General features: G+C 33.9%; 5 protein-coding genes across 5 annotated transcripts; 3 read left to right on the plus strand and 2 right to left on the minus strand.

The window, feature by feature from the left end:
• Positions 1–14546: 14546 nt before the first annotated feature.
• LOC145607127 (uncharacterized) lies at positions 14547–15810 on the plus strand. The gene is made up of 2 exons (XM_081662884.1): positions 14547–15178; positions 15390–15810. Exons 1-2 carry the CDS (start codon positions 14547–14549, stop codon positions 15808–15810), a joined length of 1053 nt encoding a protein of 350 aa, XP_081519010.1.
• Positions 15811–16357: 547 nt separating this feature from the next.
• LOC145607130 (uncharacterized) lies at positions 16358–17830 on the plus strand. The gene is made up of 2 exons (XM_081662885.1): positions 16358–16648; positions 17819–17830. The coding sequence occupies exons 1-2, from the start codon at positions 16358–16360 to the stop codon at positions 17828–17830; spliced, it is 303 nt and encodes a 100-aa protein (XP_081519011.1).
• Positions 17831–18091: 261 nt separating this feature from the next.
• LOC145608973 (uncharacterized) lies at positions 18092–19897 on the minus strand. Its single transcript, XM_081664549.1, has 5 exons — positions 19738–19897; positions 19565–19666; positions 18727–19089; positions 18513–18632; positions 18092–18348 (listed from the first exon to the last, which is right to left on the minus strand). The coding sequence occupies exons 1-4, from the start codon at positions 19738–19740 to the stop codon at positions 18537–18539; spliced, it is 564 nt and encodes a 187-aa protein (XP_081520675.1). The 5' UTR covers positions 19741–19897; the 3' UTR covers positions 18092–18348; positions 18513–18536.
• LOC145608970 (uncharacterized) lies at positions 19897–21757 on the minus strand. Its single transcript, XM_081664548.1, has 5 exons — positions 21432–21757; positions 20924–21214; positions 20630–20812; positions 20290–20552; positions 19897–20165 (listed from the first exon to the last, which is right to left on the minus strand). The coding sequence occupies exons 3-5, from the start codon at positions 20682–20684 to the stop codon at positions 19908–19910; spliced, it is 576 nt and encodes a 191-aa protein (XP_081520674.1). The 5' UTR covers positions 20685–20812; positions 20924–21214; positions 21432–21757; the 3' UTR covers positions 19897–19907.
• A 668-nt stretch (positions 21758–22425) lies between these two features.
• Positions 22426–26009, plus strand: LOC145607131 (uncharacterized). Its single transcript, XM_081662886.1, has 4 exons — positions 22426–23461; positions 23576–24132; positions 24246–24536; positions 25872–26009. Exons 1-4 carry the CDS (start codon positions 22426–22428, stop codon positions 26007–26009), a joined length of 2022 nt encoding a protein of 673 aa, XP_081519012.1.
• Positions 26010–27693: the final 1684 nt, after the last annotated feature.

Here is a 27693-nt window from a genome sequence, read left to right on the forward strand (position 1 = left end):
GGTATTCACGTAACCATCACTATGGTGATAATGCTTGCATTAAATGAATTATAAGTTGCAAAATATTTATTGGCAAGTGAAAGCAAATCAAATTCGGAGCTGAGAATTGCTAGAAAGAATAGGGCGGGAAATTTGGAGGTCAACCCAAAAAGATTTGAAAAGATATGACAAGAAGGGCCTTCTGAAAAGGCTAGGAGCAGTTGACGTTTTACCAAGAGTAGGTGAACACGTAACCAATGACAGCTGGGAAACAACAACTGGTATCATGTGCATTGAACACCAACAACTGGTAAGATGGTATAACTTCGCATCATAAACACTACCATCCTGTTACCATTTACTCTTAGATTTGATAAACAGCTTAGAGAAATTCTATTTGAGGACGTGTTTGTTCTTACTACATAAGGTACACTTCATCGACAAATTTTTTTACTCCCAAAACATTAATCCAAAGGGAATAGAGAAACCATCACATTATTTCTAACACTATGTTTAGAAGAGTTTTTGGGCACAATGGTAAAAACAAATCCATTAACTCACAAGTGTCCATGAATAAACTTAAGGGGGGGCAACAGCTCACGTACCACCCTCGCGCTATGATTTATTTCACACCACCGTCGTCGACTACTAGGAAGGTAGAAGTTGATTATAACGACACGTTTTACTACAACGACGGCCTTGACTATCGGCAAGGTAGACCAATTGGTTCAGAATATGTCAAAAAAGGCATACGGTCACAGGAGTATGACAGAGATGGGTTTGAGCCCAAGTGGATGTCAACACCAGGCAGCGGGAGCCCTGTTGTTGCACACCTCCTATATACCCAAGATCATCCCAACATGCATCTTGGTTTCTCGGATTTTTTGGAGTGGACGTCGTCGAAATTGAATGAAACAAACTCCCCCTAGATGTTTCGTGATGAACTACTACCTGTTATAGATCCAACCCCCACTATAAACGTCGAAAACCCCGTTATCTACAGCTTCCCAGATTTCCTTGCCCCTTTTTTTGTGGCTGAATACGCTGACTCCATTCATGTGATGCGTGTGGACTCTCTTATGCACTATCTATGCTTTAAAGTGACATTCAAGTGGTTTTGGTTCCATAAAGGAAAATATCATGAGGTAGACATCCATTCAGAGCGAATAAGTTATGATGCAAATGATACTAAATACATTCCGAAGGGAACAATAGCACTCCATTGGAATGCCCTAGGTATAGATCTTCCTTCATTTATACCACATTTCAAGGCTCTATACAACAACTTCAAGCCATGGGTCTGGGTTATCACTGAATCCGGAGTTAGTAGAACCACCTTGATCAGTGTAGGGGGTCAACTACACGGTGGTTATAGGGTTCCGGGATTTGCATCACGGGGATGCACTGGAGGTGCTGCGTTAATGTGGGATCCAAGACTAATTCCCCATTTTAGTGATGCGGATCAACTTCACAATTTCAACATCTTTAGCGTCAGTTTCCAACTCAGATAGTACCATGTAGCTTAGATAGTACCACGCAGCTTGCGGATGGTATTTGATTACAGGATTGTTTTAAATTATGAATTATTGGACTAATTTTAGTTTAAATGTTTATTATGAATTATGTTTACTTTACTTTGTGTAGTTGCTTCATGTAGGTTCTTTTATTTTTCAATGCATTTTGTCAATAGTAATTCCTTTACGTGGTATACCAAGTACAAGTACAACGGTATGAAATGCTTTAAATGGTAGGGTGATAAATATTAAAGTAGGGTCATGAATAATTCAAATAAGATGATCAGAATATTAAGCCCAAATTCAATGGTCATCATCATTTTCCGCAAAAGATTGGGTGTTCTCACACCATTTTCAACACTGTAATTACGTGTATAGATAAGCATTGACCCTTATGAATAATGTACAGCAATAATTCAACAATTTGCTATTACAATTCCCTATTTGCTATTATAATTCACTATAAATAGGACACCACTATGAAAATGTTATAAAAAACCAACATAAGGAGAGGTAACAAAAAAAATGGAGTATGAGAGTCTTCCATGCACAACAATATTATTCAAAATTCTATGAACGACAAGCTGGTAAGTTTACGTTATTGATAAACAAGTTTACAACAATATTATGCTACAATTGAATACGGTTTTTGATATAATTTCAACGTTATTAGTAAATGTTCGGTACAATAAAATTAACCATATATTTTTTTTACGAAGCCTCTTCCGGCCATGTGGAGATCATGGCTCCGTCACCCCACAGACTCAGTTTGAGTCATGCGGGGTACTACAGGTCGGGTGTGGGATGTAACTCTTTCTAGAAATGAAGTTATTTCCCAAAATCCAGTGTTTCTCCACCTTGGTTGGGATGCATTTGTCACTGAGAACGCCATTGTCCCAAGTGAAACACTGAAGATTTATTATGCTACGGGTGCGTTATTCTACGTACGCATTTTTACACCAACCAATGAGGAAAGGCTTCCAAATGCAATCGACCCGTAGCGCAAAAAACGGAAGCTTCAATGTACCCTTTAATATTATTGGTCTAAAATATTGTTTCTTTTACTGCGGGTATTTGTGTCAATCATTAATCATTTACAAGTTTTAAGAGTCAATATCATATGTTCCACATGGTACCGTCATATGTTCAACATGGTACCATCTAGGCCATTGATTGTAACACTATGAATACTATGTTGATGTAAGTTGGTATTTTCTGTATGTTTCAGCATTCTTACATTGTATGTGTAATTGTTATAATGTGTAAGTAATTTCAACTACATATTATCACTACTACCATTAAATGAAAAAAAAAACCTAGTCACTACTCTGAGTTCATTAATTGTAACTACTCCTCACTTCTCTTTAATGCAATAGCCCTTGATGGGAATAACATCATTACACATCTAGTCTTTCTTTCACCTACATTTAATGGAAGAAAAATACTAAGTAATTCTATTAAATGAAGGCTGAAACATAAAATATATATATCAACAACATATGGCGTGTGTTCCGAGATTTCTTTACGAAAAATCACTGCACTTTCAACGATGGTATATTTTAGTCTGTAGTTGGTCTCTTACCAATCCTACCCTAACTCTTGTTGGTACCAGAATTGTTAGTGCTAAACTTGTCGATGACATGACTTGCTATCCGTACCTTTGTATTAATTGGGTTTTACTGAACAAAAGTTTACATAAATTAATGCCCTCTACCTATGAACTTTAACCTAAGAACTGTACGTACACAAACCACAAGGGTTATATGAAATTTTCCTTTGGCATTTATCCAAATACAAATCAAAGCTTCTACTCAACATATTTTGCTTTCATTACCACAACATGGAAAACCAAAACAAAAACCCAAAAAACAATCAAGGTTTATCATCTTCTTCTAACTCAAGACCCACAAGACCAATGACCCGTCGCTATACCTACGTTGAGAAGGGAAAGGCGAAACTGGAATACTTGGATATATGCAAGGAACTTGAAGAACCGGGAGAAAGGGATGTGAAGAATACCATCGGCTCAATTGTTCTCGAGAACCGGTCAAAGAGTCTAATTCGACCATTTCAACTTGCCGTTTATAGTGGTAAAGGATAGGGTGCTATATATGGTTTAAGATTTCATCCCGAAAACCCTTACTGAACACCACTACAACTAGGGCCACCTAGAGAGTTAAAAAAGGATGCATATTGTTTCTTGTTTTACTTACTAGATGTGTACAATATTGCTTTTATTTTTGATGTGGTGAAATTGAAAAAAATCCTACCAAAATGCATGCAAGACAAACGTGCATATAAATGGCTAGGTAAGTTCTTTGGCTTGTTTAAGCCAATAGAAGGTTGGTTGGAAGACGTTGTTGAACATATGGAGAATAATGTGTCGGTGTCCGGTAAGTGGGGTATGATTGTTTTAGGTCGCAAATTCTCGGGAGAAAATTGTTTCGGGGTATTTTTACCCCCTTTTATAGACAAATGAGAGGCTAACAAATGGCCCAATAGTAAGCCGACACGTAGCATCCGGATCAGCTAATAAAAGGCTAATAAGAGCATGACACGTGGCCTTAAGAGAGATATCAGAAAAAGAGGGGCTCAAAGCCCACTAAGGAAACATGCCTAGCATGAAGGAAACCCTAATACACGTGTCAACCACGTATAGGGCAGCCAATCTTCCTAGGTTATGAAACCCTAGGAGCATGATCTCCCACTTCCCTATAAATACCCCATCATTTCATGATGGAAAAGGAGACACACTCAATTCCAAAAGGCATAATGCCCAAAATATGCTCTCACTTCTCTCTACTTTCTCTCTCTAAAATTCCGTTTTCCGGTCACTAACTTGATCGTCAGAGGCGGAACTCCGGTAAACCGGAGTTCCATTGTTTTGCAGGTGTTCGTCCGTACGAGTGTTGCATCCCGAATCTGTCTCCCGCGGGAATCCATACCCCCCTTTCGGGTTATCACAAAAATCCCCGAAATAAAAATGAAGTGGGAGTTCATGTTGCTGATAAGATAAGCATCACTTATGAATGGGCGAACTTCTCCCACGAGAATTTGAGATACGAGCTTGAAGCCGACGAAGAAAACTTCCTCACGTTCAAAAACATGATGATGGAGGCCAACGGGATATATTTCATTGAAAACATGGATATTCTACTATCTAATCCATACATCACCGATCTACATCCTCAAGATTACAAGAACCAAATGGATGTGGCGGTGAAGAAGATTGCGGATTGGCTGCTTTGGGATATGGATTTAAGTTCAGATTCGGACTACACCACCACAGACAGTGACATGGATGGAAGTGAAGAGATATGAAGACGTAATTCAGTGGTGTTATGTTTAACCTAGGGCTGGCAATCGGATCAGGTCGGGTCGGGTTTGTGTTCGGTTCAGCTGATTTCGGGTCAGTGATGAGTGACATTTTTGGCACTCATTTGGTTCCTTTTTGGATGATTTTTATTTCATTTTATCTCTCTTTTCTTTAGTTTTCCTTAGTTTTATTCTTGTTTTCTTCATTTTATGCTTTTTGTAGTTAGTTTCTCTTTTTCATGTCTTTTTCTAGTTTACTTGTTATTTTTCTCTTTTACTTGCTTTTTATCTTTTGCTTGTAGGTGGTAATTGATTGTCCAAGAATTCCCGAGCCTCCTCTCTACGAGTTTTCATTGCTTTTATGCCTAAAGAAGGTGCAAGAAGTTCCAAGTCAAAGGTGGATCCAAGGGGCAAGCTTCAAGGCTTTGTTTATGCCTTACTCATGGCTTTTATTCTTCAAGAAATTCAAGGAAGTTTCTGCCCACTTTGTCCTCCATCATCATCATCCTGGTTGCGTGCACCACTTGAGCTAGGACGAAGAGAAGAAGGGGGGAAACCCAGCAATGTGCCGGCGCACTAAGGGAGTGTGCGGCCGCACATTGGTCGTGTGCGGCCGCACACCAGGTGCGTGCGGGCGCACCTGCCTGGGTGTGTCCCGTGCGCGCCATTCTCCCTCCTCCGAGCACCCACACTTACGAGGGTCTATTTTTGGGCGTCATTACAAACCTCCTCCTTGTATATATAGTTATTTCTACCTATTTTTAGAAAGTAAGTTTTTAGTTTTGAAATAGAATTTGATAGTTAGTTTTTGGGAGAATTTTAGAGAGAGAAACTCAAGAACTAGAGAGAGAAACTCATGATCTTTGGTGTTTGTTCAAGAATTCATCATTGTATTTGATCTTTTGATCAAAGTTTTGTAAGGATCTTCTTCTTAATCTCAATACAAGTTTGATTTTAGTTGATTTCTTTAGTTTCTCATATTGTTGATGATTGATTTGGTTATTGATTGAATTTTGATTGATTTTGATTGATTGTTGGTTTAACCTTTGAATTCAAGTATGTTGATGATGAAATTGATGAATGTTGTAGTTTTGATCTCCATTCCTATGGCTAGTGAGTAGTTTCCTAGCTAGGGAGATGGTGAAGCATGTATGAATGATGGAATAGTGTAATTTGGGGATAATTGATGGAGTTGATGATATGATTAAATTTGGTTGATCTTTCATGTGCATGTGTGTGATTAATTAAGGTTTGGCCATCTTTGATTAATACACTAGATTGCATTGTAAGCTTGTTATGATACGGACCATTGATTAGTGAACTTGCAATTTCACGATTGAGGTGCTTTGTGACGTTCCCTAGGTAGTGTTTAGCGTAGTTGACGCTAGTTAGACCTCTAGGTGAACCACCTTAGTATGCTCTTTTGGATACATGATGATTTTCCTTCATATCGCTTGACTTAGTCGGTTTGACCTCCCAAATTACCGTTTCCATTATGATTGCTTGTGGATCCATTGCCCTAGTGTCTTAGATTGATTTTATACAAGTTTGCATTACCTAGTTTAGCCTTAGTTCTACCTCAAACCCCTTCTAGACTTCGAAATAGCTTGATTTAGGCATCGTGCACTTGATATCCATTCCCTTGGGTTCGACCTTGACTTGCCACTACGCTAAATAGGGGTTAGTTAAGTTACAAATATTGTTTGATAGGGTGGGGTGGTAGCCCAACGACCTACCATTCTCCTTCCCATCAGTCAGCTACACCCTGACCTGAACCTGATCCATTTAACATTTCGGGTTGAAAACCTCAACCTGAACTTGATTTTTCAGGTCGAGTCAACCTGAAAATGACCTTATTTGACCTGAATTTTTGTTTGGGTTTTAATAAGGTTATGTTAACCTGAAAATGATTTTAAAATGACCTGAAAATGACCTGAACAAATGAACATCCTAATTTTTCAAAGTTTCAAACCACCTAAATTTTTCAAACTGTCATTTTTTTCAAACAAACAAGAGCAAAGGTTCAAACATTTAGTGCTTCAATCCTAACAAATAGTCCAAAATAAAACGCATAGTCTAAGTAAGGTGCCTAATTATCAATTACAAACCAAGAGTGTACTTAACAAATTACAATTCAAAACACAAGTTCATATATTCTAGTTCTTAAATAAGATTAGAGGATGCAATAGGGCTTTCAATTGGATCAAGATCGGGTGACGTATGGGGCGACAGGGCGTATCATTCTTGTCCTCCACTCAAGCTTCATAATTGACAAAGCATTTCCAATTGGACATGGTTGGACATTACTTTATGCCAACAGTACAAAGAGCAATTAAATTTCATATCATGCGTTTTCATAAATTAGAATAATGAACAATTAAACCTCATGTTATAATATGCATTTCAGTCACAAAAAATAAAGGAAATTCTTGAGCAATTTCGAACATAACACGATGAAAATTAACACTTCAGAACACATAATAAATTATTAAAAATAAACAACAAAAATACATAAACTAGCAATACGAAGTCGCATAAATTATAAATAATTAAACAACAAAAATACATAAACTAGCAAGATCAACCCGTATAAATTCATAAATTAACAAGTATAATTTGTATACTTGTAAAATAACAAGATCTATTCGCATAAATTCATATATTATCAAGAAGAAGCATGAAAAAATAGTTAAATACCGTATGAGAGTGAGAAGATAGTAGAAAACCTCGAATTCAACAATGGTGGAGTACTCGGATTCAAAAATGGTGAATGGATTTTAGAGTTTTTGAGGAGAGAGAAAATTGAAGAGAGAGAAGTTCTAAAATGGCTGAAGGAATGAAATGAGGGGAATGAATAAGATTTTTAGGGTTTTGATAATATATAAGAAAGCCTCATTAGTGAATTGGGCTGGGCTTTTAGAAATTTAGATGGTTTTTACAATTTATTTGTTTTTGTAACTTCAATTATTTCGGGTTATCAGGTCGGGCTCAGGTTGACCCGACCTGACATTGACCTGATTTTTTTTTTCGGGTTAAGTGGGTCATTTTCGGGTTGAGATTTTCAACCTCAACCTAACCCATTTAATTTCGTGTTCGGGTTCGTGTCGACCCATTTAAGTTTTCGGGTTGAAAATCTCAAGCCTAACCCGCTTTTTTCATGTCGGGTTCGGGTCGGGTTTTCTGGTCGGGTCAGTTTTTGCCAGCCCTAGTTTAAACCCTAATTTAGGTAGTCCACACCATCAACTAGTAGGATGGTATAGACTACAATGAAAACGTACTACCATGCGATGCAATAGTATCACTACTTTTGTATAAGTTCTTTTGGTTTTTGGCTAACTTTTTAGTATTTCCTTGTAGTTCTTTTTAAGTATGACTACATTAGAAGTAGTAGATCATTTCTACTAAACTGTTCTGGTGTTATGTTTAAGCGTTAGTGGTACTAATAAGTATTTGGAAATTCATTACATGTCTATGTGACTCATGTTTCGTTTTAAATTGTGTATGTATCAAGTCTCCTTTCGTGTGAGAATTTCATAAATTATTTTGCTTCCTTTGCGTGTGAAAATTATTAAATGTCTAACAATCATACCCCATTATCTATTAATTGTATTTTAAGATTAATTAATATTGTACACATCGATACCATCCTGATGAAAAATGGACTGGTTGAATTCCATTATCCTACCATCTGAGCCTTTGTTAGTATCATAACCTTACCTTACCAAACCGCGTGTCAGTAACAAGATATTAACTAATGAACTAGACCTATATTTGTACTTCCCAGACACCTTTACTTACTAACTTATTTATATAAATGTGTACTTGCAACACCCCTTCATTTACTACCTCACTCTACACTACATCCCAACTAAAACACTTAAAACACTACAGACATGGAAAGTAAGAAAATCAACAAAGAAGGGAAATCTTCACAAAGAATGCAAACAAGGTCCATGTCTCGACACTACACATACGCTGAAAAGGGAAAGGCAAAGATGGACGACTTTAACATTTGTGAAGAATTGGGTGAACCCGGTGAAAGGGATGTAAAGGACACCATTGGCTCCCTAGCTCTTGAAATGAGATCAAAGAGTTTAATCATCCCATTTCAGCAAGCCGTTAAGAGTGGTAAGGGGTCGGAAGCCATTTATGGGATACGTTGGCATCCGACTGATAGGGTAAAGTCGTATCGCCTAATCAAAAGTATTACCTAAGTCCTCAAACTAATGCAGATAGGGAAGTAGGGTCGAATCCACAGGGAAACAAGTCTTTCTATTCCTAATTAATTATTATAATCTTAATTATCAAGGTAACCAATATTGTTGTGATTTAAAGGTTATACTACGAAGAATATAAGTAGGGAGAATAAAATAAGAGAAATCAATGAATCAAAGACCTAGGGCATAGGTTTACCAATAAATAATACTCCAGGGTAAAAATAATAATCAATCATCAATGCATCAATTAACCAGATTATAAAGGGCTTTCGCTACGTATTACAATCACAAAATTAATCTACCGGTATTAAATTTCATCTCTCGAATCTCGACCTAACCATTTATAAATTAATCTGCCTATTGAAACTAGACCTAAACATCAATTCTCATCTCTCGAATCTCGAATCAATATTGCTAAACTCATACATAAAAGACCAGCGCTAATCTATTTGCAGAGCATTAAATCAATCAATAGGAAATTAATCTAGCATTGACAATTAACAATAATAAATTACCCCTTAATATTGTTCATGGATCCCAAAAACCCTAGAATTAAACTACTCGTGCATAATTAAAATTAAACTAATCAAAACAATTAAATTAAACATACTCAAAATATTAATTAACAAAACTAATATAATATGGAGAAATAACGAAAGTCTAGAGAAATAAGAAGAAACAATGGAAACAAACCAACATATGATAAATATAAAAGTAATGAAAGCTGTAAACTTAATTAAAGAAAACAAAAACGTGATGGAAAGAATTAAGAACTAAAAACTATGATTAATATATAATATAAAACAAAAGAACACGTCTTGAAATCTACGTAAAGAAGACTTAAAATTAAAAAGCCAAACTTAAAACTAATCATAAAAGCTGCGGGAAAAACAAAACTAAAAGCTAATACTAAACCAAAATAATAAAGCTGACAAAGTCTAAAAACTAATCTCCTTAATACGTAATACTACTAATCCTATATATAGGAAAGTAACCCAAAATCCCATTAACCGACAAAGAATAAATCCCCAATTACGAAAGTCGCGTGATTTGGTCAGTCAGCTGGAGTAGGGCCCAAGTCAGCAACACGGCACATAGCAGCAGCCCAATCAAACAAGTTCCCGCTTTGGAACTCGTCCGTCTGTTCTCTTGTATGGTTGAGTTGATTAATTCTTTGGCCCAATCTCCTTCTTCTTGATATCCAACTATTGGACTTGTAACAAAATTAATACTCCGATCAAACCGAGCCCTTAATCACCGAATCAAATACCTTTAACTCGGTCTTGGGCTTAAAATATATAGTCATAAAATACGCTCCGACTCTAATATCTTTGTAGTGGCTCAATAAGCTCGGGAATTGTCATAAATCTGTAAATTCCTACAAAATAATACCAACTCTACAAAAACACTAGAAAACGTATATTAGTAATAAAAATAGCTCCGCATAGCTCAAATATGCACAAATATGACCGTGGGACGGGGAATAAAAATATATATAAAATAGACTCATAACCGACGTACCCTTACTTGACACTACTTGAACTTGGCCCACCAAACCAGTTCAAAAGGGAGGCATACTGCTTAATGTTTTACCTCTTGGACGTGTACAAGATGGATTTCATCTTTGACATGGTAAAGTTGAAGGAAACCCTAATTAAATGCATGATATACAAGCATCGGTACAAATGGCTTAAACAATTCTTCGGCATGTTTAAGCCATTAGAGGCATGGTGGGAGGATGTTGTTGGAAATCTTGAGGGAAATGTCGCCCAGTCTGGCCAATGGGGTATGATTATTTTGGGCCGGAAGTTCTCCGGAGAAAGTGGTATAGGAGTTCATGTAGCCGACAAGATAAGCATCACGTATGAATGGGTGAATTTCTCTGAAAACAATCTTAGACTTGATTTTCAGTGGCAGGTCGAAGATAACAAATTCCTCAAATTCAAGAACATGATGATGGAGGCTAACGGTGTGGATGTTATGAGCAACATGGAAATCCTACTTACAAACCCGTACTTAATAACTCTACACCCCGAAGAGTACAAGTTCATATGGATTATGCTGTGGCTAAATTGGTTGAGCGTGATTTCTGTGACACAGATTTGAGCTCAGACACAAGCTTCTGCACCACCGACTCAGATGGGAGTGAATAATTCAGATCTTGTAACCTACATGCATTTCTCCGCTTTGTGATGGTATGACATTATATTATACCATTACTTAACTAGATGGTATGTCTTAACTAGATAGTATGTCTTAACTCTAGAAGATATGTCTTATGTATATCATGTTTGTATGATAGATGAATGATATGGTTTTTATTACGTCTGTATGATGATCAGTTGGTACTCCAACCAGTGTTTAATGTACGTTAATTGATCAATTTATTGAGTGTTTTTATGTTTTAATGATTCTTATAAGCTTCTGCAGTCACTGAATGGGGTGTTATAATAGGACAAAAATAAACAAATAATTAAATAAATGAAACATTAATATAGTTCACATTAATATAACATTAATATAATAGACATTGCTGTCCAACACCAGCCTAATACCATCTAATACCACCCTAATACCATCTTAATCACAATAAGTCCCTTTAAAAACTACATTATTATTGTATATGGATACCAAACAAACAGCTTTTGGTGTACACTATCATTCAAGAGGCCAAGCCCGCACTTGTAATACTAAAAGGACATCGACGGCCTTGCAATGAGATATTTGTGCTCTTTAACACCATCCATTCTCGGTACCAAGCTTTGTTGTTGCTGTCGTATTGGTTGGAGATAAATATCTTGTTTGGAATCATACTTTCCCACGAAGTGCCAAGTGAGACCTTTATCTGTCAACCAGAACTGTATGTGCTTACGATGGCCGCTCCGCACCCCGAGTTGTCGAATACATCAATAACCTCGTTCACCACGATAAACGCGAGATTATAATTACTTGCTATTTCTTTCATTTTCCTTGCTACTGCCTGTAACGTGCGTTTACGCTCCATAAAACCTTCATATGTGTTGTCATGCTCATGCTTGAACAAATACGCAATCGAATCAAGAACAACCCTAGTATGCTTGCATCCTTCATGGGAGTTTAGCACCATCAACTCAACTTGGTTTATAACTAGAAATATTTGTTCAGCGTTATCAATTTTTTTTACATGCACCAAGCTAAGTGGATTTTCATCAATTGACTAAGGAGGACACAAATGCACACTAAGATTGTGTAGTCGTTGAGCCAGGAAAACTGGACATGCTTGTATATATATGGATGATCCATATAGACCGCTATCCCTTGGATACAAAAGACACGTCAACAGCATTTGCAGACATATCTGGGTTTTCCCCACCCCGGATTCACCAAAAATTTCGGTCACTTCACCAGCAGTAATTCCAATGTCAAGCATCAAGTCTATTCTTTGACATTTGGTTCGACATTTTTGTTTCATTTTTGCATACCTTTGTGGAATGGAGGTCAATAATATTTATAAGATGAATGTAAAGTGGATATGTGAAAAGAATCTATTGGATTACATTATCCATACAGTACAACTTTTTTGGATTGCAATCAGTCCGTGACATTATACATAAAGGACATAAAGTACAGTTTCATTAATGCCATTTTAACACTTAGTGGGATTTGAAAGAAACACAAATGGTACCTTTACGATACCAATCTGAGTGTAATGGTGTTACTTTATGATACCATCCCAATTAGAAATGGTATATGTCATAACACAATTAACCAATCAGGTAAAATTCGAACAACTAATGTACCCAATCAATTTCCTATAGTACCTCTACAGAGTTTATTATACAAATCAATTAATTATTGAATGATTTGAATCCTGTTGCAAATGATGTATGGACATGTTGGTGGGAAACCCATTGTTGTTGTATACATAGGCTTGAGGGGGAGGGAAATGTTGTTGGCCATGGTACGCATTGTTGGTGAAGCACCTAACTGCATCAGTGTGCTCGTTCATGTGAATTCCACCTGCTAAAATCCTTCCACCCCCAAACGCTGACGGCCCACTACCATTACTTAGCTTCCAACTCCATATTGGCCCTGGTGGCAGCAAAAACAACACTGTAAAGAGGACTACTTGCTGGCAGAAATAGGAAAATATGGAGCACCAAGTAAGTGGCAAAAACTATTACCTGCTGCTGGAACACTTGTTGTTGAAGATATGGAGCACCAAACATAGTAGGAAAAGGAACCTACACATGATCGCCACAATAAGAAACCGTACTTTACATAATCATTACAAACTTAAAACAAACACACAACACTTACCTCGTTCTGCAAGCTAAATGTCTATTCAGACCGATTATCCACACCAGTCTCTTGACCTATCATCTGTTTCTTCTTACCGCCACCTGTCTTCGCCTGCTTATTCGAAGCCCCTTTCTCTGTGGGTGATACAAACCGAGAAGTTCTAGGTCTGCCCTTTTTTTTAATCCGAGGTTCAGGATCTTTCACATTGGAATTCGGTGAATCTTCTAGTTGTACACTACTCCCTTTGTTGACTGAGCTAGGAGTTTTTGGAGTTGGAGGAATGGCCTGTTGCACCATTTCAATATCACCAGGCCTATCATCACCACCAGAGCCTTGACCTGAGCCCTGTGCCTTCACCTGAAGTTCATCAACCTTTATGCTCATAGACTGAATCATATCCATCAACAGGGGCGGACCCACGTGAGGACAAGTGGGGACTAATGTCCCCCCACTTTCAAAAAAAAAAAAGAAAGAAAGAGAACAGAAAGGCATCATCAGTCATCACGTGGGTAAGAAAGAAGGAAAGAAAAAAGGGAGGAAAAAAGGGGAGGAAAAAAAAAGGAGGAAAGAGAAAACTTTGAAAATTAAAAAACCTAAGAGAGAAACTAGATCTTGCCCACCACCGAGTCCACCGCTGCACAGCTGCACCGCACCACGCCACCACCGTCCACCGAGGCCCGCCGGAAGCCGCCACTACAGCCAACCCTGCTGCTCCGCCACCACAGGTCAGTTTTTTTTTTATCTTTATTTCTTAATTTTAATCTTTGATTATAAAAAAAAAATTAAGCTAATGAGTATTGAGTAATTATGTTTATGTAATCATGTTTTTGAATTAATTTGTGATTTAGTTTATTTGTTCTTAGTTAGTTAGTTGTGAATTGAATTTGTGATTTTGTGAATTATTTGGTGAATATGGTGAATGTAAAATTGAAACTTTGCAAGTATGAAGAAGAGAAGTAGTTTGTGAATTTAATTAAGATGTAAATTAGTTTGTAATTTTGTGTATTGAATTAGTTTGTGATTTGGTTTTCTAGATTTTAGATGCTTATTGTTAAAAAAATAATTATTGAATATTGAAGCTTAATTTTTAAATGAATTAGGATATTTCAAGTTCTTCAAGCAAGTCTAGGACAATGGGAAAACAAGCGGATCTTCGTCAAATGTTGTTTAAAAAATTGAAATCACAAGATATAATTCTTGTTCTTCACCCACACAAAGTGAGACAGCTCCTAATCATAGTATGCAAAATGAAATCATTAGTATTGAACCAATTGATGTGGATGAACCAATTGATGTAAATAATGTGGATGAACCAATTGATGTGAATGATGTGGATGAACCAATTGATGTGAATGATGTGGATGAACCAATTGATGTGAATGATGTGGATAAACAAATTGATGTGAATGATTTGGATGAAGAATTTGATGTGGATATAAAAATGGGAGATTCATTTGAGGTAGAGGAAGAGGAGGAAGAAGAGGAATTGGCTTATGATGTTGAACTTCTTCCTCATGATCCGGGACTAAGAATGGACATAATGGACTATCCCCCTAATCAAAGAAATCCGGTGAGGAGAGCCTACATTCTTAAAAAACCTTGTCAACCAAAAACTCATAATTTCCCTCAAAGACAATGCTCCGGAAAACGTTATTTTAGTGTGAAGTGGTTTAATAAAAGAGATTGGCTTGAATTTAGTATTTCAAAAGATGTTGCATTTTGTTTTGTATGTTACTTGTTCAAGCATGAAGTTGAAAATAATTGTGGCGGTGATGCATTTGTTAATGGAGGATTTAGGGCATGGAATAAACCGGAGAGGTTTGATAAGCATGTTGGTGGAGTGAATAGTGCTCATAATGTTGCTTATGAGAAGTATGTGAATCTAAGAGAGGGGAAAAAAATCAATTGTCAAAATATTTGACAATGCAAGTGAGGCACAAATTCAAAAATATCATACTCGTTTGAAAGCATCATTAGCATGTTTGAGATTTCTTTTGGGGCAAGGTTTGGCATTTCGTGGGCATCTTGAAAGTGAGGAGTCATACAATCGGGGTAATTTCCTTGAACTTTTGAAATGGCTAAGGGGAAAAGTGGAGGAAGTTAAAAATCATACTCTAGAAAATGCTCCTAAAAATTGTGTATTGACTTCTCCTAAGATTCAAAAGGACATTATAACTTGTTGTGCAAAAGAAACAACTAGGCGTATAGTAGAAGAGGTTGGTGATGAATACTTTGCAATATTGGCGGATGAGTCAAGTGATGTGTCCCAAAAAGAACAATTAGCTCTTGTTTTGCGTTTTGTTGATAGAAAAAGTGGAGCGGTGATGGAAAGATTTTTGGGCATTGTTCATGTTGGTGATATTACCGCTTTATTTTTAAAAAATGCAATAATCTCTTTGCTTATGGAACACAACTTGAGTCCATCAATGATTAGAGGGCAAGGGTTTGATGGTGCTAGTAACATGAAAGGTGAGATAAATGGGCTTAAGACTTTGATTGAATGACACTCCTAGAGCTTATTACATTCATTGTTTTGCACATCAACTTCAATTGACTCTTGTTGCCGTTGCTAAAAAAAATGATAATTGTGGTTGGGTGTTTGAAATTACTACAAACTTGTTGAATGTAATTGGGGCTTCTTGTAAAAGAAGAGAAATGATTCGAAAAAGTCATGCTCAAAAGGTTGCTCAAGCATTAGAAGTGGGGGAAATTAATATAGTGGTTCGGGATTGAATCAAGAAGTTGGTTTGAAAAGACCCGGAGATACACGTTGGGGATCACATTACAAATGTGTTCTAAACATTATCTCCTTGTATTCCTTCAATTGTTGAGGTACTTGTGCACATTGGAAAACATGGTTCATCGGAGGATAAATTCAAAGCTCAAATTGTGTTGGGTTCATTAGAATCATTTGATTTTATTTTCATGGCTCACTTGATGTTGACTATTTTTGGATACACTAATGATTTGTGTATTGCTTTGCAAAGAAAAGAACAAGATATTGTTAATGCCATGAGACTTGTTTCTTCTACAACGAAAGTGTTACAAAAAATGAGGGAACAAGGTTGGGATATTCTCTTGAAAAAAGTAACTTCATTTTGCAATAAACACAAAATTGATGTTCCCAATATGGAGGCTAATTATATTCCACATGGAAGATCAAGGCGTTTTGTTGAGAAAACTACAAATGAACATCATTTTCGTTTTGGAATTTTCTTGGAAGTGATTGATTTGCATTTTCAAGAACTTGATAATCGGTTTAATGAGAAGCACATGAAGCTACTTACTTGCATGGCTAGCTTAAGTCCTAAGGATAATTTTTCATCATTTGACAAAGAAAAGGTACAAAAGCTAACCTCATATATAAAAGATACTTGTCTTATTGTTATTATATATTAAAACTTGTCCATTTTTTTTACAAGGTGCTTAAACTTGCTTCTTTGTACCCCGAAGACTTTTCACATAATGAGTTGTTGAGTCTTGATGATCAACTTGAAGTGTTCAAGCAAATCATGTTAGATGATGAAAATTTTCAAGATTTAATTCTTTTTCAATTCAAAGATGCTTGTCAAAACCAAGTTGCATGAAACTTATCCTCTTATTCATTTGCTTATCAAGTTAATGTTGATTCTTCCCGTTGCTACGGCAAGTATTGAAAGAGTCTTTTTGGCAATGACATACATCAAAAGTAAATTGAGAAATAGTATGGGTGATCAACTTATGAATGATTTTTTGGTTACTTTGAGAAAGAAGTGTTTTTGCAAGTCCCCGATGAAGATATCATTGATTGATTTCAAAAAATGAAGACTCGGAGAATATTTTAGTAGTATGTAACCAAATTGTATTATTCAATAGATTTTGGGATTGTAACTTTTTAGTATTAAACAAGTATGTACCCGAATTATTTACATTTTATACTCGTATTTTAAAAACAAGTTGATGTTAGTTGAATTATCGAAATTGTTCCCCTATTGTCAAATTTCTAGGTCCGCCACTGTCCATCAACACTTCAACAGCTTCTTCAGATGATGAAGCTCGCATAACAACAGGTTCAAGAGCTAACATCAACTTATCATATCTCATCACATCTTCCGTTTTGGACGCATCATGGTGAGCAACTTTGGTAAGGGTCACTACAAAAAAAATTACTTATAGAAGCAAGTAAAAAATGCCTCTAATAATAATGATATTGCCTCTAATACCTTTCAGAGATAACTATTCAAGTGCCTCTAAAAATTCCGTCGCTAATTGATGGTTGCCCCTAATGCCTCTTTTAGAGGCAATACAATGCATTGTTTCTAAAAACCCATATATTTAGAGGCAACCGTATAACCTTGTCCCTAAATATAATTAGAGGCAACCATATAATCTTGACCCTAAATATATTTAGAGGCATTATGTAAATTTGCTTCTAAATACCATATATATTTAGGGGCAGCCATATTATTTTGCCTCAAAATATAATTAGAGGCATTATACCTGTTTGCTTTTATATATCATATACATTTACAGGCAATTATGTAATTTTGTCTCAAAATATAATTAGATGCAATCTTGTATATTAATGCTAATGATATTTAGATGCAAATCAGAAGTTTGACATGAAAGGTTCTTAGAGGCAGAATGCATGATATATGCCTCTGATGTATTGATTCTAAATGTACAGAAATATATATTACAACAATATTACGTTTTATGATATAATTTGTTTACATTAATAGACAAAATCATTTTAAAGAATTAACTATGTCAGTATAACATTATAAAGCAAGTTGATTTCATTTAATCAAACAACAATGATATTATTAATAATTTAGTTGTCATTACATAATTGATCCCAAAAAAATTTATGGATTTACTAAACTACTTAATTTCAAAACAGGCATATGAATAAATAAATAAAAATTAATAATAAAAAAAATTGGATAATGTATTTATGTGAATAAGAGGGAGTTTTCATCTAAAACTATAAGCTTGAAAACAGCATTATTTTCTTCAATTTCTTCTAATTCGATCTCTAGCCATCTTCATTATATAATTTCCTGTCATTAAAAAGTATGAAATTAATATTTGTCATAATGACGAAAAATTAAATTAAAATAATTATAAATCACTAATCCATAAAATAAAATAAAAAAACTATAAATTATTATTAATAAAAATTATCAAAAAAAAAAACTATAAATTATTATTAATAAAAACTTACAATGAATAAAAAAAATAAGTACTGTTACTCTTCATCTACTTGCATTTCATCATCCTCTTCATCATCATTCTCATCGTCATTCTCATCATCATCCACATTGTCATCGATGTTATCATTAACCTATAATTTCATAATTAGTATGCAATGACCAATAAAATATATTTCTTAAATTTAATTCAATAACCATATAATAATATTAAATAATGAAGTATACCTCATCCATATTCATTTCAGACAAATCATAACCTAGATGGCTCAAAATATTCCCCATGAAATCTTTCATGACCTCCATTTCCTTTTGAAGGCCTCTCATCTTTTTAGTTAGGGCTTTATTTTTCACATTAGCTTCTTTTGCCTCTTTTCTAGCCTCTATTGCCTCATTCTTTGCTTCATCAGCTTCTTTGCGTAACTTTTCTCCTTCACTAAATGTCCCATATAATGATGTAATAGAAGGACTAACTCCCTTGCCACGATAACGACCACGCTTACCAATGGGTTTAACTTTTGCATAGATTTCTTCATCGGTCATATCTATTTCTCCCGCCTCACGTTGCACAAGGAGCTCTTTAATTTTTGACTATATGAAAAAATTTAAATGTAAGATCATACAAAAAGGGAAAACTAATAATAAACACTTATATTTACAAATAAAGTCAATTAATTATATACAAGATTGATTCTAGAGAGAGAAAAAAGGTCACAAGTCTTTTTAACTAATGACAAATAAACTGTATCTCTACTTCTACAGAAATTTTAACAGTATTTCCCTTATAATATGACTGAAAACCAACTTTAATATAGTCGTTTCAACCTGCTTTGTCACACAATAAACATAAAACAGCTCCACCATCATTTTAATCACAACACATATACCACCTCCACAATTTTATTTTCATAGTTACTATATCTTCAATAATATAAAGAAATAAAAAACGAAAATATAAGGAATTAAGTTATTTATAGGATTTGTTCAATAGCTTTTCTAACATATTATAGATATAGTATAATTTTTCACTATTATTCTATACTATATGTATTACGTAATTTCTTACCATGGTTTCTTTTGCCACTTCAGTGATAGGTTCTTTATCACTTTTTGAATGAGTTTCCTCATATAAATCCAACATGCTTGGCATTACTTTGTCACGCTTGAACTGACATAATAAAAAGTCACATCATCAAATTAATTTTTTTTTAAATAAAAAAAATAAAAGAAAGAGATTACCATGTCTTCGGCTTTTTGAGCAAAACTCTTTGTCCCAGCAGTGTGTCCAGCATCTTGGTAAGACCGATTGTCAACATTTCTTTTACTTATGGCCTTTAAAATTTGAAATGTAATATATAATTGATGTCCAACACTAATAGAGAAATAAATAAATATATGATAACATTATACTATACCTTAAATTCTGGTGACCCAAAATAATCAACAAGCCATTTCCAGTCATTTTCATCGACATTTGGAGGCATATTTTCTTCTTTAAGTCGATCTTCATCTATATCCACTGTATCATAATATGTACTCTTCAATCTTGCGCGAAAATTCCTGTACTTCTTGTTGAAAGATTCCATGATATATTTTGTCCTTTCCTTTAACTTCTTTTCACGTTCTTCTTCATCCTGATCATCCTCAAGTCCTATATCAAATTTTTCCTTGACAATACATACAAATGTAATTATTAAAACCAAAAAAAAAATAAAAAAAAATAAATAAAATTGTAAGAAAACATAATCTATTTGTAACAAGATATAAATTTTTTTTTTAAGAAAAAAATACCAGAACAAGTTGCCACATCTTCTCCTTATTTTCTTTTGGGATTTCTAAAAATACTTTCACCTCATAAAGTGGAGCATTAAGAGGATCTCGTACAAGGGAACCACAGTAACTTGCCAAACAAGCTCTATTTACACCAATTGGCTGACCTCTTATGTTAAAATCCACTTTTTTTTTCTCACCGGGTCTCATTTTTGCCATTTGAAGATTTCTTGTAGGACCTCTAGGAGTGTTGGTCTTATAAGTTTTTTTCTTCTTTTTAGTTCCTATAATATAAAAACATTATGCAATGGTTAACTCTAGCAATGTAAATAGAAATCATTGAATAAATAATGAGAAATACCATTGTTGTCTTCTCCTTCATTTATAGGTATTTCATCATCATAACTTCTAATCATGTGTGCATTGTTGAAATTTTCTTGATCTTCTAAACAAATGTCTCTTGTTTGATCTAAATTGTTATCACCTTCTTGACTGTGCAAATCATTATCAATATTGTTCGCAGAGTGTTGCACTTCATCTTGCCCTATATCAAGTGCATTTTGGGGCCAGATTAGTAGAATATGCCAAAGATAAGAAATCGCATAAATATTCTAAAACAGATGATTGTATAATAAAAATAATTATATTAATGTACCTTGAGAATGACCACTACTTTCACCATCATTTCTCTGTTCAAATCCTAGTTATTATTAAAATTTGAAAATTTATAAAATATTAATGCATATCTTGATCGTATATGAAATTATAAATAGAAATGTATAAAAAGAAACTAACCTTGTACTTTCATGGATGTTTTGGTTTTATCAGCATTTTTATATCCATGTCTTGCCTGTTTTTCTTTGTTTGATCTTAAATACCTAGCAACTGACATTGGTGGAATGAGATTGATCCTTCGACCCCTTTCTTTGATCTGATTAATTATAACCTGAAAAATTTTATAACAAAGAGTAGGTACCCAAATAAAAAATAATGTACAATTATTAGATAGTATTCAAGAAAAATTTTACGAAGAAACTTTTTTAATAGTTACACTACTAGTAAATTTGGAATACATAATGGTTAATAATAACATGCCAACATCTCTGGAAGTATTAAAAGTTGAATAACAAACTAATGAAAAAAAAAATAATAAAAGGCAATACCTTCTTGTTTGAAGATATATTGTGAGTTTCTTTCTCATACTCAACTTCCTCATTCTCATCGGGTAAATAATCACCATCTTTCTCAAGAGATGCATTACACTTTTTTTTACTTTTCTTAACTTTTGAGCTATCTACTAAGCTTGTTAAAGAAGCAGCAATGCGCTTTATGTCCAATGTTTTCATCCTCATCTTGTTAGCTTCAATTATCTTCAGTCTTTGCAGTTCATACTCATTTTCTTTTGAAAGAGTCTTTCCTCCTGATTTTGACATTTTGGAGCTAGAGAAAAAAAAAATAGAATTCTGATTTAAAGAAAATAATTTTTTAATTACTCGATTAATTTGTCAATTTGACACATTAAGAAACCTATAATGTCATAAATTTGTCTATATATGTATTTGACCCATACATAATAAAAGTAGTTTACACTCAGCTATTTAACCAAACGAAACAAAATTTCAACCCTTAATCAATGTTTACAGGAACTAGCATTGAATATACGCTTTCCACCCAAATCACGCATCACCCTGACTAGCTATTCAACACTCACCCTTTTATTTCTTTCTCTATCCTCCCATAGCCTTTTTGTTTTATGTAATTATCACTCAAATTCACACCTTTCTACCAGTCCTTTATTTATATTTTTATGACAAATATTTCTTTGAATAATTATAAGTGTTTTGATAATAGAGAAAATTAAAAAGAGGGTAGTATGAGAAAGTTACTTTAAAGATATATATGCTATGTTATCTATTCTTTTATACCTCATATTTTTCTCACACAAGACATTGTTATATGTTGTGTATTCTTATATATCTCTTATTTTCCTAACAAAATTCATTAATTTACACATATTTGCAAAAAATTCAACCAATAAACACAATTGATCTTGAGTTAGAGTTGTATCCTGGCTGTAAGCAATTCTCAAAACTGTCTTTCTTGCTTAAGTTATTCCACATAAAATGCTTAGGTGGAATAAGTGATAAAAGCTTGTCTATGATTCTTGATCTATTTAAAGAAGCATTGCCTAAAGGTAACACTTTGCCAAATTCTTTTTATGATGCTCAAAAGATAATAAAGAGCCTTTCCCTTGAGTCTATCAAAATTGATGCTTGTCCTAATAATTGTATGCTATTCTGGAAGGATCATGCTAATACAAATGAATGTGTAAAGTGTCATGCTTCTAGATGGAAAATTGATGAACGTAATAATGAATCTTCAACATCACAATGTAAGCCTAGAAGGACTCCTAGAAAGACAATGCGTTATTTTCCTTTGATTCCCAGGCTTCAAAGAATGTATATGTCATCCAAAACTGCAGCAAGTATGAGATGGCATAGTGATGAGCGTGTTGATGATCCTGATGGTATAATGAGGCATCCAGCAGACTCTAAAGCGTGGAAATTTTTTGATGAAAAATATCCTTCATTTGCCTCTGAACCTCGAAATGTTCGCCTTGGGTTAGCAAGTGACGGGTTTAGTCCCTTTAGAAATGGTCATATAGCTCATAGTACATGGCCGGTAGTTCTTATACCATATAATTTACCTCCATGGCTTTGTATGAAGCAACATTCTTTCATTCTTTCAATGCTTATACCAGGTCCTAAGGGGCCAAAAGATAAGATTGATGTTTATTTGCAACCTTTAATAGAGGAGCTAAAATTACTTTGGGAAGTTGGTGCTGAAACATATGATGCTTCAAAGAAAGAGAACTTTAAAATGCATGCATCTTTGTTATGGACTATAAGTGATTATCCTGCCTATGGTGATTTATCAGGTTGGAAAACTGGAGGAGCTGTTGGTTGTCCGTCTTGTAATAGCGATACTTGTTCTGAGTGGTTACCAAATGGAAATAAACATTGTTATATGTGTCACCGTAGATTCTTACCTTTAGATCATAAATGGAGATATGATGGAAGAACCTTTGATGGGAAACAAGAGCTGAGACCTGCACCTAGACCATTATCCGGTGAGGAAGTATTACAGCAAATTGATGCTGGACAAGCTGAATGTAATAAGAAAAAGAGAAAGCGTGATAAGAAAAAGACAAAACAAAATAAATTATGGCGAAAAAAGAGCATTTTTTTTTAATTGCCATATTGGAGTAGTCTTTTAATACGTCATAATTTGGATGTAATGCATATAGAAAAAAATGTGTGTGAAACTTTACTTGGCACACTATTGGATATTGAAGGAAAAACTAAGGATAATTTGAATGCACGTCTTGATCTAGTGGAAATGAAAATTAGAAAGTCATTGCACCCTATAACACATCCTGATAAATCAAAAGAGCTACCTCCGGCTCCTCATACATTATCTTTGGAGCAAAAGAGAGATTTGTGTAATTTTTTGACTAGTGTGAAGTTTCCAGATGGGTATGCTTCAAATATTTCAAAAAATTCTCTCCTTAAAGAACGTAAACTCTCTGGATTAAAAAGCCATGATTATCATGTTATTATGGAGCATCTATTGCCTCTTGCTATACGTGGTTGGCCTAAATCATTGTCTGCTCCCCTTATTCAGTTGAGCACCTTTTTCAAAGAGTTATGTTCTAAGGCTTTGAAGATTGATGAGTTAGAACAACTTGAAAAACAAATTGGTGTTACCCTATGTGAGCTAGAAAGAATTTTTCCTCCTTCCTTTTTTGTGATCATGCTACACTTACCCATTCACCTTGCAAGTGAAGCTTTGATTGCAGGACCAGTTCATTATCGTTGGATGTACCCCATTGAAAGGTAGATAAATTTCATTTTATTTTTATTTTGTTATTATAGTAATAATAATAAATAAATATGTAATTTTTAATTTATTTATAGGTATCTTGGAAATTAAAAGGGTATGTACGCAATAAAGGTCACCCAGAAGGATCAATTGCAGAAGGTTATCTTTTAGAGGAATGCTTGACATTTTGTTCAAGATATATGGAGGATATAGAGACAAGATTTAACAAACCAGATAGAATTTATGATGATCGTGAAAATTTTCCAACTGATATCCTACCTATATTTGAGACAAGAGGTAGAGCATTTGGGAAGGAATGTGCTCGTTTACTTACTACAAAGGAATGGGAAGAAGTTCACTTTTATGTGCTGAATAATTGTGACGAAGTACAATCATTTATTGAGTAAGTTCCATATATATATATATTTTCGCAAGTACAAAGATTCTTATATAGAAAATATATATAACTTTGCTAATTAACTATCGCAGTGAGTACACTCGCAATGTTACGAGTAACAAGTAGATGATTTCTTCTCATAAAAGAGATTTCATAACATGGTTTAGAGATCAAGTAAGTATTTACTTATTCTTATATTTTTTCCTATGTTGAAATATATTTCTTCTTATTTCATAAAATTGTGTAGCGACCACAATGTTTAATATACAAAAAAATTAATATCAATAATCCAAACTACTAGCTTCTTTCTCAAAATAATCCATACTACAGTTTACATTTTACTACTCTCAAGTATTGTATATTGTATATGGGGCTGTTGTCAATATATATATAGGGGGAGGTTCAAGTGAAAGAAGAAGGGGAAGAGGCTGATTTTTTTTAAGCTTTTATATGGGGTCATTATTGTCATTAAATAAAATCCTTTATCTGAGCCGCTCATTTTAATCTGACGGATAGGATTACAAGTTCTCACTATTAAATGAGTTCTTATTGTAAGAGAGGTTGAACCTCCCCATATATATATATATATATTATGAGTATTTTCTCAAAATAGTTCAAGTAACTTGGCTACCTGGTAAACATGTTGATTTGCATAAAGTGGGCCCATTTGTTTACATTTTATTTTTTTTTAACGTTAAAATACCATCTTTCCTCTTCTTCAATACTATACAGTGTACACCATCTTCTCTGTATCCTCTTCTTCCCATTTTTTTTAATTATTGTTCATCATCATGGGTCTTGGAATATCATGGGTCTTTTTTGCTTATTACTTATGTTTTTTTTTCCAGTAATTAAAAGGTAGGAGGTAGTGCTTTGTGATTGAAGAACCAATTTATTGGGTACTTTGTTGTTGTATAGTCTAAGGCAATCGAGATTTGTGATTTGTGATGATATTTGGTGGGATTGTTGAATGAAGATGTAATTTTGTAGTTTGTTATTTTTATAACTGTAACTATTGTAACTCGATTTCTTCTTTTTTATGGTTACTATTATACGGAGTATATATGTCTCTATTTTTTTGTTGATATTTTTTTCACTTTTTTTTGTTTGGTGCAAATTAGAACATGAGTACATTCATTAAATTAGTGCATATTATGGTGAAAAGATTGCCATGATTATTAATAAAAAAAAATGATAATTGGTTCGAGTGCAACTTCATGGAAACATAATTGACAAGCTAAATCCTAAGACTTATGGTTAAATATTTTTTTTAACATCATTTTATGATAATCTTCTAAGTTAATTTTTTTTATCTATTTTATAGGTGACAATTTTGTCAAAGGAAAACCATCCAAGTGTTACTACTAACTTAAGAGCATTAGCACAAGGTCCAGATCGTGCAGTGATTTCCTTAAATGGCTACATGGTTAATGGATTTATGTTTCGTACAAAGGACAATTAAAGGGGAAGAGAAACACAAAATAGTGGGATTGTTGTGAATGGAGAAAGTGGAGCATCAATCCTTGATTATTACGGCCTCTTACAAGAAGTCATAGAAGTTCAATATATTGGAGGAAATCGTGTCACTTTGTTTAAGTGTGATTGGTGGGATGTGCATAGTCATGGTCGAGGGATCTATACGGATTGTTTTGACTTCATAAGCATTAATACATCAAAGTTGTTAGCTAATGATCCTTACATATTAGCTGCACAAGCTCGCCAAGTATTTTATGTTAATGATGTTTTGAAGCCAAATTGGAAAGTTATAGTTAGGACCACACCAAGAAACTCCTATGATGTTCCGGAGGTCAATGATCATGACGAAAATAATTATATGGATACTATATATCCATGACCCTTTATTATTATTATTATTATTATTATTATTATTATTATTATTATTATTATTATTATTATTATTATTATTATTATTATTATTATTATTTTGACATTTATTTTTATCTTTTTTTAATATAATTATAAAACCATTATCGTCTATTCTATAGGTTCCTACTTTACATGTGATGTTAATTTTTATATATCATTGTGATTGGATTTTAGCACATACATTTTTTTTTGTAAGAAACTTTGATTTCTAATATTTATTTTATACCAAAAAAATATAATCAATTATGAGTGTTTTTCATATTGTGGATACTTGCACGAGAGGTTACATGGCGCTGTTTTCGCTTTTAAGTACTATTGCAGTGCTCACATCACATATATATTGGATCAATCCATTACTATTGCACATTGTTTGCACTTGTGATTTGTCTATATTAATTACTCCTACCAAAGTCTTCAATTGGCCAATTTATACGAGTAAAGCACATTACTCCATACTATAGTATCTTATATATATAATTTTTCATTTTGAAGCAAAAAACAAAAACTCATGAGTATTAATTGCTACTAGCTTGGTACTCTTTGTTCCTTTCAAAATTAATACTAACTTCAAGTTATAATAGGACTACGACAAAGACAAAGAAAAAAATAATTAAAAGATATATTCAAGCATTTATTCATAATTACAAAAATTCAAGTTGATACGGATGGTTATCAAAAGTGAAAAACTTATTCTATCTACTAAACTAATTTAATAATAAAAAATAGTGGCACAAAATCATTGAAAAATATTTACTAACTAAATTAATAACCACTTAACCCTTCATCCATAGAGAAAGAGCTCGCTTTTGTTATTTATCTACAATCTTGGCAAACTTATGGTGTTCAACCCATAAAATTAAACCTTGGTGAGAAAAATAATTGTGTGAAAATTAAAGGCTCCAACTGTACAAGATTGAAGAATAACCACTTAATCAATTTCCTTTTTTAGCATTAGTATACATACAATTTCCGATTTTTTAAAAGGCCACTTAAAAACTTTTAGAGACAACCATATTTTCTCTAATGCTACAAAAAACTTTTAGAGGCAACATTAAATACATTATTGCTAAAACTAACTTTTAGAGGCAAACAAATTTTCACTAATCATAAAAATGAACTTTTAGAAGCAAGATTATATTCACTAATGCTAAAACTATCTTTTAGAGGCAACAATAATTTCATTGATGATAAAAAGAACATTTAGGGGCAACCTATAATCCACTAATGCTAAAAAGAACATTTAGAGGCAGTCATAATTT

This window comes from Chenopodium album, chromosome 23 (assembly GCF_948465745.1).
Source record: "Chenopodium album chromosome 23, dcCheAlbu1.1, whole genome shotgun sequence".
In the NCBI taxonomy this organism is placed as follows: domain Eukaryota; kingdom Viridiplantae; phylum Streptophyta; class Magnoliopsida; order Caryophyllales; family Amaranthaceae; genus Chenopodium; species Chenopodium album.

Coding starts and splice junctions, on each gene's coding strand:
- LOC145608973 (XM_081664549.1), bottom strand. Junction 19,090..19,564: donor AAGTGGCAAAAGAAACCATG/GTAAGAAATTAC, acceptor TTTTTCATATAG/TCAAAAATTAAAGAGCTCCT. Junction 18,633..18,726: donor CTGAAATGAATATGGATGAG/GTATACTTCATT, acceptor ATGAAATTATAG/GTTAATGATAACATCGATGA.
- LOC145607131 (XM_081662886.1), top strand. CDS start 22,426: ATGATTCTTGATCTATTTAAAGAAGCATTGCCTAAAGGTAACACTTTG. Junction 24,133..24,245: donor AAGCTTTGATTGCAGGACCA/GTTCATTATCGT, acceptor ATTTATTTATAG/GTATCTTGGAAATTAAAAGG. Junction 24,537..25,871: donor TGCTGAATAATTGTGACGAA/GTACAATCATTT, acceptor TCTATTTTATAG/GTGACAATTTTGTCAAAGGA.
- LOC145607130 (XM_081662885.1), top strand. CDS start 16,358: ATGAGGGAACAAGGTTGGGATATTCTCTTGAAAAAAGTAACTTCATTT.
- LOC145607127 (XM_081662884.1), top strand. CDS start 14,547: ATGCAAAATGAAATCATTAGTATTGAACCAATTGATGTGGATGAACCA. Junction 15,179..15,389: donor CATAATGTTGCTTATGAGAA/GTATGTGAATCT, acceptor GAAATGGCTAAG/GGGAAAAGTGGAGGAAGTTA.
- LOC145608970 (XM_081664548.1), bottom strand. CDS start 20,684: ATGATTAGAAGTTATGATGATGAAATACCTATAAATGAAGGAGAAGAC. Junction 20,553..20,629: donor TGAAGGAGAAGACAACAATG/GTATTTCTCATT, acceptor TTTATATTATAG/GAACTAAAAAGAAGAAAAAA. Junction 20,166..20,289: donor AGATGTGGCAACTTGTTCTG/GTATTTTTTTCT, acceptor TGTATTGTCAAG/GAAAAATTTGATATAGGACT.